At 39.8% G+C, this 13,982-nt stretch overlaps 1 protein-coding gene across 1 annotated transcript in view; it reads left to right on the plus strand.

Moving 5' to 3' along the window:
- Positions 1-13,579, plus strand: part of LOC119423970 (transient receptor potential cation channel subfamily M member 4) — a 33,708-nt gene extending 20,129 nt beyond the window's left edge. The window contains exons 13-26 of the mRNA XM_037691405.1: positions 44-172; positions 559-688; positions 1,066-1,211; positions 5,755-5,867; positions 5,956-6,065; positions 6,306-6,568; positions 7,201-7,316; positions 7,628-7,760; positions 7,849-8,023; positions 9,397-9,562; positions 9,640-9,821; positions 10,062-10,194; positions 10,314-10,386; positions 13,469-13,579. Of these exons, the coding sequence (XP_037547333.1) occupies positions 44-172; positions 559-688; positions 1,066-1,211; positions 5,755-5,867; positions 5,956-6,065; positions 6,306-6,568; positions 7,201-7,316; positions 7,628-7,760; positions 7,849-8,023; positions 9,397-9,562; positions 9,640-9,821; positions 10,062-10,194; positions 10,314-10,386; positions 13,469-13,579 (1,980 nt within the window). The remainder of the gene's footprint in view (positions 1-43; positions 173-558; positions 689-1,065; positions 1,212-5,754; positions 5,868-5,955; positions 6,066-6,305; positions 6,569-7,200; positions 7,317-7,627; positions 7,761-7,848; positions 8,024-9,396; positions 9,563-9,639; positions 9,822-10,061; positions 10,195-10,313; positions 10,387-13,468) is intronic.
- The last annotated feature ends 403 nt before the right edge of the window (positions 13,580-13,982 follow it).

Raw genomic sequence — 13,982 nt, forward strand, 5'->3', positions numbered from 1 at the left:
AGCCGAATGGTTAACTTAATTAATATGTTTTTATTCATCCCAGCGTGTAAGTAAGCTGCTGCGTGGAGAGCGCATGTATCAAACAAGGCGGTGCTCCTCCCCCTGGGCTTCACTTTTCATCTGGGCTGTTCTACAGAACCGCAGTGAGATGGCCACTTTCTTCTGGGAGATGGTAAAAACTCTGAGGTTGAATGCAAGAATGTGTGCTGCTCAGACTTTGTAAATCAAGTTTTATTGTCAAGTGATAAGGGGATATGCATTTAGACATTAGGAGTGTCTCATCACAGGAGACAGCTGATTTAAAATGTTTAGTGACGATCCTGAGATATTACTGAAGAAACAAATAAATAAACTTGTCACAAAACTTCTCATATTAAAGTCCAGAGAGTGAGTTAAAGCAGTCCGTCAACCTACTTTTACAGAAGTAGAAGCAATAAATATTTTGTGAACTGATGGGCTTAGTTAAAATGGTTTATTCAAACTCACTGTTCAGTTCAAACATGCAATGCATCAATGTGATTTTCTGTAAGCCTGCATCTCTCTTGTGGTCTTTCTCAGGCAGGAGAGTCAGTGCTGAGCGCTCTAAGTGGTTGTAAGATCCTGAGACAACTGTCCAAACTGGAAGATGAAAATGAAACCAAACTCTCCATGAAAGAATTGGCCCAGAAGTTTGAAAATCTGGCACTGGGTGAGACCATAAACCTAAACTCCACTGATGATTAATCCCACTTTTTGCTGGTTTTAGTTACATAAAATCTGATCTGTAAGATAGTCATAATTTACAGCTAAGGGTCGTTGTTTCCCTCTGTACATTAACATGTAGCACTTGTGGTTTACTTGGATTAAACAGAGAAACTCGGTATTAGCACGAGTTATACCTTTGAGTTTTCTGACAATGTTATAATCTTGTAAAAAAAAAAAATGTGTTTGATGTTGGTACACATTCACTTTAAACATTTTTTTAAATCTGGTGTCATTAAGGACTGCATTTTTGTAAGCTATATAGTACCAAACAAAAATTGTAGGTTTTACTCCCATGGTTTGTGTTTCTTTGATTTATCTCAGATATCTTCAGCTCTTGTTATCGCAGCGATGAAAGTCGCTCCTTCAAGCTGCTGATTAGGAAATCTCCTGTTTGGGGTGGGACCACATGCCTACAGATGGGCATGAGCGCTGATGCCCGACTTTTCTTCAGCCATGATGGAGTGCAGGTTTGTTATTGTTTGATTGGGTTTGACAATCTTGAAACTACTGATAAAGTTCTAATTATGTTTATAAATATAAAATTTCGAAATATCTTAAATAAGAAGATAACTCAAGCAAATTATTTTTTATCATCAATCCATTATCTTTACCCACTTCTTCCTTTCTGGGCTGCGAGGGTCACTGGTGCCCATACCCAGCGGTCACTGTGCGGCTGGGGACACCTAGAAAGGCCCCCAGTCCATCACAGGCACACAAAGACAAGCGAGACAAAAAACTATTCACTCTCTCACTTTAGAGTTACCAGTCAGTCTAACATGCATGTTTTTGATCTGTGGGAGGAAACTGGAGTACCCAGAGAAAACCCAGGCATGCACGGAGAGAACATGCAAACTCCACCCAGAAAGGCCCATGACCAGGATTTGTTCTGGCAACCTTCTTGCTAAGAGGCAACAGCTCTACCAACTGAGCCACTGTGCTCTTTTCCACAAACCATTGCTAACATTATATTTGTAAATATGACTGTCTGAAAAAAAAAAACTAGTTATATTTACTTACTTAGGCAATTTTTATTAATCTCTAGCAGAGCAATTAGATTGTCACAGCAGCAGGAATAAAAAGACATGGAAAACAACACAGTGTAAAACAAAGTACAAAAACACAGATAATTATTAAAATAGATTATAAATCTGCTCAACAGTAATGACTTCAGGAGGCAGATAAATTGAATAACTTCAATTGGTAGGAACAATTTCCTGTACTGCTCTTTTGAACAGCGGCACTAGAGTAGTCTGTTGCTGAAGCTGCTCTTCAGATTGTCTACTGTATTGTGGATGGGGTTGGAGTCTGTATCCATTCTTCCTTTTTGGGTTGCAGGGTCACTGGTGCCCATATCTAGCCATCACTGTGCAAAAGGCAGGGTATACCCTGGCCAGGTCATCGCAAGTCCATCACAGGGCCACGTAGAGACAAACAGCCACTCACTCACACTCGGGACAATTTAGAGTCACCAGCTACATGCATGCTTTTTGGTCTGTGGGAGGAGACCAGAGTACCCGAAAAAACCCACAGAGCCACAGAATCAGCCATCCACAACAATAAAATGTCAACATTTAATGCAGAGCAACTAGGGAACAAAGTTTCAGCCGGCCTCAACAATGCCAAACCACCACCTTCCAACATCAGCAGAGAGGAGAGGGACGCAATCACCACAATCAGCAAGGGCAAGAACATCATCATCCTCCCAGCAGATAAAGGATGGCACAGTGATTGTGAACCAGGAAGACTATCATGAGAAAGTTATGACACTCCTAAGTGACTTAACCACTTATGCACCACTGAACAGAGATCTAGGAAGTAGTTACAAGAAGTTGATAAGAGTGCCTGAAAAACTTGAAGCAGGACAAGTTTATTGACCATATTCTGTTCCACAGACTCTACCCAAGGGAGGCCACGCCTAGTCTGTATGGTTAATCCAAAATGAACAAACATGGTGTACCGTTGACGGATCATTACCATGATTAACTCTGTCACAATGTTTCCAAATATCTAGCATCTCTCTCTCTACTCGTCCCTTTAGTTGGCAGCTCAGAACATCACATACAGAACACCATGGACTTTGTGGATAAGGTAAGGGATGTCATTATGGAGGCTGATGAAACAATGGTCTCTTTTGAGGTCATATCACTTTATGTGCATTCCTGTTGATGAGGCAGTGAACGTGGTCCATTTAAGGTTAAAATCGGACACCACTCTGGGTGGTGTCTCCATCTCCACTTATGGGTGGAGTTTGCATGTTCTCTCTGTGCATACATGGGTTTTCTCTGAGTATTCCGGTTTCCTCCCACAGATCAAAAACATGCATGTTAGGCTGATTGGTAACTCTAAATTGTTCCTAGGTGTGAGTGAGAGAGTGAATGGTTGTTTGTTTCGTTTGTCTCTATGTATTCCTGTGATGGACTGGAGACCTGTCCTGGGTGTACCTACTCTCACACAGTGATAGGTGCACATAAGTACCAGTGACCCCCGTGACCCACAAAGGAAGAAGCGGGTAAAGATATTGGATAGATGGATGGACAAGAAGATGTAAAAGATGGCAGGTTGACTTTCTTGGATTGTGATGTCTCAGTCTCTGGTGATATATCTGATATGTGCAAACTTATGTGTACCGCAAACCCATTCACACAGATGAATACTTGTGGTTTGACTCCCATCACTCGTTGCAGCACAAGTTAGGTGTCATCAGGACTCTGTACCACAGAGTGGACAGCGTCCCCACTAACTCATAAGCCAGGGAGAAGGAGAAATACCACACAAGACAGATCCTGGAGCAATGCAGATATTCTAACTGGGCCTTTCTGAAAGCAGAGAAGAAATTCAAACTCCAGCCATCAAGTGAAAAGGAAAAAAACCCAGACCAGTTGTCATTTCGTTTGTTGCATCTGAGAGAAAACTGAGGTTTATTTTCTAAATATGACATCTCAGTGGCTTTCAAACTCCAAAATACATTATGACAAAGACTGGTTCATCCCAAAATCTAGTCCCCTGGCATAAAAAGAGCAATGTTGTGTATGCTGTTCAATTCCAGGAGAGCTGTGATCAGTCTTACATTGGGGAAACTAAACATCCACTGGCCAAAAGGATGGCCCAGCACAGAAGAGCAACATCATCAGGCTAGGACTCTGTGGTCTACGCTCATCTCCAGGCCAGCGGTCACTCTTTCAGGGATCAAGATGTGCACATCCTTGGTAGAGAGGAATGTTGGTTTGAGAGACGAGTAAAGGAAGCCATCTTTGTGAAGAGAACCTGCCCATCGTTAAACAGGGGCAGAGGCCTCTGTGTTCAACTATCACCCTCTCACAATGCTGTTATTGCTAGTATCACTCAGCCCTCTGTGAATAGCAAGTGACCATCAGGGCACTAGTAATGATCAATTGTTAGGCTGATGGTCCTCGTTTTGCATGCAGCATGTGAACAAATAGTTTTGGATGTCACCAGCAAACTGGTTAATCCACTATGAGAAGGTGCTGCTTATAGAACTGAGTTTGTTGCAGCTCCTTAAGCCCCCAGTATACTGCCGCATATGTCCGTCCACGCGTACGTACGCGTGTACTGTACGCAGAGGGTTCAGACTTCATACTCCAGAGTACATCCCGAGCAGCTGCAGAGCAGCTTCACAGACAAGGGGCGTTTACCTTCGGGACAAATTGAGGTCGCCGATTGGTCATTTGCTGACACGCCTACTGGATTGTTGACAGGTCGGAAAAAAAGCGAGCGCTGGCAGCCTCCGCAGCGGTGTTCTGTGTTTATTTGTTGTTAATAAAAAGATCTAAAAAATAAAATAAAAAAACAGAGAGCGCTGGCTCTACAACCCACACATCAGACCAGCCCACCAGGAAATCTCCAGACCCTCCCGCAGCCATGCTAGACCTGAGTTTAATTCGCTCGTGACAAATTCCTTCATTTCTCACCATTTCAGTCATGGCATCAACGGAAGAGATCACTGCCTCTTGGCAAAAAAAACAAAAGAAAAGGCCAGATCAGGGATGAAGAAGGGGAATTTAATACATTGGTGTCTCATACAAAACAGTCTGTCGCTGGGCAGTTTATTGTGCGACACCGCGTACACGTATGCAGTCGTAAAAATTTGAGCTTTGCACGGACATGCCCTGGGGGGGTACGCTCGTACCTCTGCATACGTACGTGCGTACCTCTGTGTATGGACGTACGCAGCAGTATACTGGGGGCTTTAGACTGAAGAATCTTTTAGATAAAAGATGAAACGTTTCAACAAAGAAGAATCAATACAGAGGACTTGACTCAACCGTGTCAGATTAATGACCAAATGTTAAACAAACTGCATTGTGTTAGCGCTTCGATACGTGTCTTATCAGTCTCAGTTACTATCACAACAAATTTTAAGTCAATATTGGTGAAATTGGAGTTAGACTTTTATTTTACGTTAGTTAGCTGTGTCAGCCATCTTGAATTGGAGTGACTGCTAAAGTTAATCAGTTTATAAATGTACATCAAGACGTTTCCCCAAAACGCAGTGCCAGGTGCAAACCAGAACTGATGCCAGTGTGACACTATGCACGGATGTTGTGGTGGTCTGGTCATGTTTCATTAAAAATTTGACCAGTGTTTCTTGAGATATTTTACTAACAGACAGACACTCAAACACAGACATGGGCGAAAACATCATCTGCCTTCGCTGTTTACAATGTGAGATAATTATGGTGTGAGGTTTGCTTCTAGACTATTTGTCCATTAATCTAAAGCAGGGTTCACTTGCATGATTAACAGTTGTAAAGATATTCTCTAAATCAATATTTGTATATTTTTCTCAAAAAAAGTTTGCTTTTTGTCTTTTTGTGGATCAAATACTCAGTTTTCATTTGATCACTTTATAGAACAGCTTAAATGTTTTTCTGTGTATCTTATGTACAGTGTACCATCTTTCCTAAAATTGACAAACCCTGTGAAAGTTGTCGTTTGTTTTAAATCAATTCCACTTGTAATTGTTGGTCATCTGAAATTATTTTCCCCCAGTCCCTGTTGTCCCAAATCTGGTGGGGTGACATGGAGAGGAACACAGAGGTGTGGAAACTTCTGCTCACTTTCTTCTGCCCTTTCATTTGCTACACCAACCTCATCTCCTTCAGGTAAAACTTACAGGACAATGTACAACATTGACTTTTCAAATGTGTTAGAACATTTTCCTTAAATTCTGTTGAACGTTTTGTGACAAAGGGAGCAATACAAACAGCAACAAGAGGAGGAGAATCATAACGAAGACAGACCATCTAACATTCATTATGGGACAACCGTCTTCTCTTTCGCTGACATCAAGCACGTCATTTGTAGTCTGCGGTTTGGTTTCTCTGTATTTTTAGCTTGGAGGATGTGATTTAAGTAACGAGATACATTGATTAAAATATTTGCATCTTTAAATGTGCTAATTCACTAAAAATCTCTTGTTGCACCAGTGATGTTGATTCACCAGAAGTTACCACTACTCTGACTGCTACCATCAAAGGTGAGTAATGTTTCAGAGGTCGGCACTGAAAAACATAAATGCTGACATCAATATTGTGTTTCAGCATCTGGTCTCCTTTTTAACGCAGGCATACCTGAACCCTACAGACCACCACAACGTCCGTTCATAGTGTCACGCTGGCGTCAGTTCTGGTTTGCACCTGTCACTGCTTTTTTGGGAAACGTCCTGATGTACTTTCTGTTCCTCGGATTTTTTGCGTACGTGCTGTTGCTGGACTTCAAGCCACCACCGCCCTCTGGTCCAGCCATCACAGAGTGCATGCTGTACTTCTGGGTGTTCACCATTGTGTGTGAGGAAATGAGACAGGCACGTCTAACATCTTAATTCGTGGATTTATCGCTTACTTTTTTGTGTCTAAAAAAGGTACATTAATAAACAAAAGTTATATACAGTTATCAAACAAACATGCCCAGCCCAGATAACAGTTTAATTACATTTATATATTTATCTCCTGCACATGCTGAAGGGGCTTTCAGACCAAAAGCAATAAAATTTGTGTTGCACTTTAAAGCCTTCTCAGGTATTATGGCATATGCAAAAAACGGTTTTGCATTACTCTAAGCAAAGCTCAGAGTTGCTATAAGCTTGGAGCAGAGCTGTGCTGTAGTCAAAGTTGAAGATGGTGGTATACTGTGATGTATACTTGCACAGCCAATAGTCACATTACTCTGGTCCCTGCTAAGCTGACAAAACTAATAGCTGAAAGCAGCGGGTATATCATATACATTACAGTGGAGCAGATGGAGAATCGTTTATACGTGTTGAGTGGGTCATTGAGAAACAGGGCTCTTCCACCAGCCTCAATTATTTTCACTGTTTTCTGGATCATTTTATCTCAAGAGTACATTTTCATACATCACTTTTGACTATCTTTTGGTTATGTTATGACATATTTATTTTTCTGTTCAAGAGTTTGACTATACATTTTCTTTTCAAAGACTTTTTTCTTCGGTTTATTACCTTGGCATCAAAGGCTCAGAGTCTACATTCAGGATATGTGGAATAAATGGTACCTCACTGCCATAATGCTGTTCATTATTGGATCAGTCTGCAGGTACGGGCATTAAATACAATCAAGGGTTTTCAGCAGTGATGTAAACAGTTTCCTTTTTATCCTATCAGATCACTTCATCCTCTTTAAAACAGTGCATTTCAAAATACAAAATAAATAAATAAACAATTAAAGCCAAAAAATGACTATAAGAATAAATGTAGATCTGTGCTTGTGTATTAAGTGCTAATGATTAGAAATTCTGTATTAAGTAACAAGTGAAATTACTATTTTATATAAAACAATTGTTTCAAAATTTGATTTGTGATTGAACAACCAAATGCACGTTTGCAGAAATTTTGCTTGTATTTTAGGATGTTTAAGAGTTCACATGAGATTGGACGGGATGTCCTGTGTGTGGACTACATGATCTTCACTCTTCGCCTGATTCACATTTTTATCATTCACAAACGGCTGGGTCCAAAAATTATCATTATTGGCAAAATGGTGAGTAATGTTGTCAAAAAACTAACTTATTGCTAACTATACTTGATGTTTACACTGTAATAACAACTTGACTAATTCTGCTGTCCAGATGAAGGATGTCTTCTTCTTCCTCTTCTTCCTGGGAGTATGGATTGTGGCATATGGAGTAGCCAACCAGGGTTTGCTTTACTCCTATGACTCAAACTTCAGTCGCATCCTGCGCAGAGTTCTCTACAGACCTTACTTACACATCTTTGGAGAGAATTTTGTGGATGAGGTAGATGGTAAGAGGGTTATTTTGCAGCCTGTATTTTCATTTTTTTTTAAACATTCAATACTGCAAATTAAAGGTTAACATATTAATGTTTATATAAATACTGTAGGCGTAAAAGCAAGTTACGGGTACTTGTATTTAGGGTTGCAAACTCCCAAGAATTCTCATGAACAGAAATTTCCCATGGTGAATTAATGGGATTTATAACAATAAACCTGGAATTTAAATTACTGAAGGTTGGCTCTTAAGGATTTTACATTAAATGGAAAATATACTTTAACATAAATTGGATTAAAATGATGAATGATAAAGGGGAAGATATAAATGATAACATGTAAAACGTTTAGTTCTAAATTTTAGTTCTCTTATGAAATACAACTTAATGATATATGCCAAACAAACACCAAATGGTACGCTAAAAGATCTAAGATATATGCCAGTCACTAATGGTGCAAAACAATACACCGAACAACTGCAGCACGATTCTCATAGGTTCTGCTCAGCTATAATTTACACGCTTAATGCGAGCACTAACATAAACCAAACTAACATAAACTGGGATTTATTCAAAGCATGCAACAAAAATATAGAAACAAGGCGCCAAAAGTGAAAAAGAAATAAATCTACAGCAGCATGGTCCTATTGGCAGAGTGGTTCTGATGACAGTGAGGTTATCTTATGCAGTGAAAATGAACAAGAAACCACGAAAATGATCAAATAACATGCAAATAGTTTTGTACAGAGTTGTGGGAATTGAATTTTATCTTTTCTGTGCATAAAATTTGACGTTTTAATGGTTTTTGTTTTATTTGCAATTTTTTTATATTTTGTTTTTATGTGAATATAAGAAAAAAAAACATACATTGTCAATATTTTTGTTCAAAATTCTCATCACAATGTTATTTGCAAACATCATAGTCAATAGGGATTCCTGCCTGACCTCATCTGTTAGTCGGTCCATCACCAGAGCAAACAAGAAGGGGCTCAGAGCTGATCCTTGATGCACTCCCACCTCCACCTTGAAGCTATCCGTCACTCCTACAGCACATTTCACCACTGTCCTGCTGTCCTCATACATGTCTTGTACCAGTCTAACATACTTCTGTTCAGAGTTGTGTACATAAATTTAAAAAAAAAAAAGGTTTACAACAAGGAGAGCTCTAAAAATGCTCAAAATCCATTGTGCTCTAAAAGTTGTTTGATCCAAAATGGTTGTGACATATGCATATCAATTTAAAAATTAGGTAATTAATTTTTATAAAACTTTGGTTGGATATTTTCTTAAATTTTCCAGTTCACAAGGAATTCTGGGAGGTTTTTTGGAAATTTACTGAAACTCCTCCATCCTTTTTGTATTTAATGTCCTGTCTTTTTTTAATGTAGTTGGAAAGGAGTGGGCTGTAACCTGCACAGACAATATAACGTTGATTGAGGAGGGTGCAGAGCCATGCAGGTCTCTGAACAACAACTGGCTTGTGATCATTCTGTTGGTTATTTATCTTCTGGTTACGAACATCCTACTCATCAACCTGCTCATTGCCATGTTTAGGTAGGTGGGTCAGCTGAGCAGTGTTCTTATATTTAATGACTCAGTTCTTTAGATGTAATGATCTTTGTGTCCACTAGCTACACCTTCACTGAAGTGCAGGCTAACAGTGACATCTACTGGAAGTTCCAGCGCTACAACCTCATTGTCCAGTATCACTCCAGGCCCTCACTGGCTCCTCCCTTCATCATCCTCTCTCACATCAACTTATTTATCAAGAGGATCATCCGCAAGGTTCCCTCTGTCAAGGTCCACCACTTTGGTTAGTATTTGGACTAGAGGTTTATTTCAAATGTAATTGTAAAGTTATACTGTATATAATGATCAAGTCTTCTTGTTGGCTGCTTACTGGCTCCCCCCAAGTACTACAAGTAACTAACAGAATAGACTTGATGCTCACCATCTCCCTGTCCTTTTTGTTCCCAGTTCTAGTGTTATGTTTTGTGTTGTTCAACGAACACCAAAGAACTGCACATCAATACTGACAAGTCTTTTTAATTAGTCTTGCAGTTGAGCGGGAAAGAAGCGAACACATTAATGACGTGGGAAACCATCCAGAAAGAGGACTTCCTGACTGCTCAAAACAAAATCCAGAAAAGCAGTGACACTGAGAAACTCAAACAGATGTCTGACAAGTGAGCTCTCAATGTTGTACCACAGTACCAGGAATAATATATTGCTTTTGTCTTGTGATAATGATAATCATAAAATCTTAATGAGGTGATGAAGACAAAAGGTCTCTTACTTTTTTCAGATTGGATAGCGTTCTTAAACACTTGGCTAAAATCAGAGATTTTGACCACAGGCTTAAAGCTCTGGAGAATCAGGTAAACATTAAGTATGCTCTGATGATGACCAGTAATCTGAAATGTTAACGTACCGTGTTATGACCAGGAGCAAACTGGTTAAAAAATAATTCATTCTTGTCCTGAAGTTCTTTGTGTATGTGTTGCCAGTCTAGTCTTGAATATTTTGTGGGGCTTTTCACGTTTCGATTTGACACTATAACTAACATTTCAAACTTTGTTCATTCAGAATTTTTTTGAGGGAAGTGTAAAGATTGTGAAAAAGAACATAATGTATGCATAGTCAAAAAAACTGGAAAAATTAGAGCAGTGTTGGGTAAGATTAGTTTAGCAGCATGAGATGGCATTGGGGGAAAGTCTCACAGGTAAGTCAAGGTTCCTGCCTCTTCTACACTGGTTTCTCTAAAGTTAGTTTGTCATGGGGTTTGTCTAGTTGGTGTATGGCATTCATGAAGGAGTCTTCAGATCTCTCCATCTTAAGAGAGCTAGAGCTATATTTTGACACCTGTATGGTAGCTCTTTTCTGACCAAAAACATCAGAGGTGAATGTCTAGGTCTAAAACGATTAAAGAATTTTTTTAATAAAAACTAGTCCAGATCTACCGATCTTCATTTCTAAAGTGTACTCCAGTAAATGAAATTAAAAACATGTGGGCAGCTGCCAAGGTTAGAACAAAGCAATCCTAGGTAGGTGGAATGTGGGTAGACGTGAACAAAAACAAATGACTGTGATTAAAAAAAAAATGCGTATCATGCGGCTCTCTGGTCACTTGGTTGCAAACCTCAGAATTTAGTGAGACTGCAACAAAAAAAAAAATTCCTGCAATTTCAGAGTCGCCAACTAATTTCCAACAGTCTCAGCCAATTAAAATACTAAGACAGACCAAATTCACCTGAAAAAGCACAAAACAAAACGAAACAGTTGTCAGCAGAGGGGTAGCATGCTACAGTATACAAGCATGGAGTAAAAGTTTTTTTGTTGTTGTTGTTTTTACAAGGAAGGTCATTTTCAGCTAAAGCCACTAACATCCTGGAGCCTATTATATTTTTATATGCCTGTCAAAGGCAGCTGTATTATGGTATAGTCTCCATCCATCTGTAAACTCAACATAACTTAAAGATTGCACATACATGTCATCACTAGACGGAGTGTTGCATCCCCCCCCCCTCCCCCCCAACTTCAATGTCATGGTCACAAATCAAAGTCACAGGTTACACAAGGTCTTTGCTTGTCCGGGTCATTGATATAGATTGATGTACTTCTTTATAATACTGGTAGTTTGCTGATGGACATATAATGTGCCATATGTGGGACTCTTGTTAATAACACTGACAGGAAGATTCTAGCTGCTTTTCTTGATTACATTTTTTATACAGCAAAAAGCGTAATTGAATTGAATTGAAGCTAAGCTGTATGTGAAGGCCTTTTTTGTTCCCAGTCACAGAGCAAATAGGGGAAATTGGAAACCCTCCTCATCCGTCCATCTGTCTATGCATCTTGTGAGCATGATAACTTGAAAAATAAATGTGGTGCAGACGGTGTTTGGCTACATCTTGTCGTAAGAAAGGTGCCTTTTAAAAATTGGGATGCCAGTCCAAATTCAAGATGGTTGCTGCCTTAAATGTCTGTCCATGTTGTCATCATTTTAACATGTAAGCATCTTCTCCACTTGCTCTTGCCAAGGGCGGACACTTTTCCCCTCCTCTCCTTCCTTCGCTTCGCTTTGCTGCTCTGTCCTGTCTGTGAAACTGCTTCTGAGCCTCTCTTTACATATCCTCCGAATGGTAATTTTGTGGATCTGGTCAGTTGATCTCTCAACGCAATGGACTAAATTTTTGAGACAAGCTTCAGGTGAGCTGAACTGCCCAGACAACACGCATGCAGATGGATATGTCTCTGGAGGTGGAATGTGATATGTTTATCTCTGCTGTCGACCGAGGACGCCAAAGTTGCATATAGTTGGATTTATGATCACAGGTTTCTCTCTTTTTGGAATTGTCTGGTTCCTGGTTTATCAACATATAAAGAAGATGGCCACAGCTAATCTGGCCTGGTCAGGCTGCCGCCTATATTAAGGGTTGCTCCGTGTCTCATGCACCCAGACTCTATTACTTAGAGAACTGGATCGCAAATTGAATCGATATGTGAGAATTGCAGGCCATATGCGGCTCCTAGGACTTGGAAGTATGGATCAAATCTCGGGGAATATTCTCAGGCACAGATCAGTGGTGTGTCCACTTAATTTTGGAAACTTTTGGAATCTATGTGAGACCACCAAAGATTCAAGGCAGATAAAAATTCAGTAAAGTTCTGCCTGACTTCAAAACATACTTTTTTTAAAATCTGAATTTGTCTCTCTCGGCTGGCCTTGCAGGCCACCTTATCTCAATTCGCCTGGAGGCTCTGTAATCTGATGCTCTGCCCCCCTCCCTCCCATCGAGGAAGTCCACTGATCAACCTGAGGGAAGCAGCTGAATAAACATTCTGTCATTTCAGGACTCTTGGTTTTTATTGACGTTGTCCTTAGCCATTCCCAAACATCCCTCGAGAATGTTTACAGATCTCACCGGAGGGAACTGGCTGATTATTCCATCCTTATCCGAACTCCTAAAGTGCCTCCGGGAGCGTCCTTGGACACTCTCACCGTCCTTGGTGTCTTCCCTCCACGGAATGTCTACGTCACCATGTGCTTGCATGTGTGGGGTGTTTTTTTCATTATCAGGGTCTTTCTTCTCAGCCAAGAAGAACGAGTTTGATAAGAATTTTTTTTGCTTCCAATTCCTACATGTGTTCAGTTTCACTACTTTTTTGTCTGTCTAAACAGATCTCACTTGTAAATGAGTCTTCGAGGCTCAGTGTGATTTATCTGTCTAAATAAAGGTTGAATGGAAGAAAAAAAAAGAAAAAATAACAAAAATATTAGTGATCAACCTATCAGATATATGAATGCAGTATACAGCTGAGTTTCATAGTGATTATGTTATTTGTATGAATAAAATAAAACTGAAATAGGAACAAAATGTCTCAGGTTGTTTAGGAACAACGTCTTCTGTGCGGTGAAAATAACATAAGTAGCACCAGTTTTTTTGCTGTTCTTCTCAGATGGAGCACACCAGCATGCAGAGGCGAACATCTAAACCTCCTGGACCACCACCTACATCAAGAGGTAGTTTCCATCATTTGGAAAATCAGAACAAACCACTTTTAAGTTAAAGCGCAAGTCAATAACTAAGCTTGTTTGGATGTGTTGGGTTTACTGCAAGACTTTGCACTGAGGGATGTGTACTTTCATACACAGTACATCTACAGTCATTCTTTGTTTCAATATTTTTATACAGATATTGCCACTTTTTGATGTTGCCTTCAGGATATGTTTGAGTTAATTCAAGTTTAGATAACACAAATAAAAAAATCAGTTTCTGTTTTTTATATGATTTGAGAAGGCTGCAGTATGTTGGTGGTCTGTGTTGTGGTCTTGTAATCTTAAACCTGCAGCAGGTTTGAGTGAGCCCAGGTTGTCTCAGAAAAGGCATTCGTTGTAAAACAATTGTCAGGGTTTTGTTGTGCGAGTTTGCTTGCTTAACTCCGGCAAAAGGAAGCAGCAGTTTTAAAATGT

Source organism: Nematolebias whitei, chromosome 17, assembly GCF_014905685.2.
Source record: "Nematolebias whitei isolate Nwh7 chromosome 17, NemWhi1, whole genome shotgun sequence".
Lineage (NCBI taxonomy): Eukaryota > Metazoa > Chordata > Actinopteri > Cyprinodontiformes > Rivulidae > Nematolebias > Nematolebias whitei.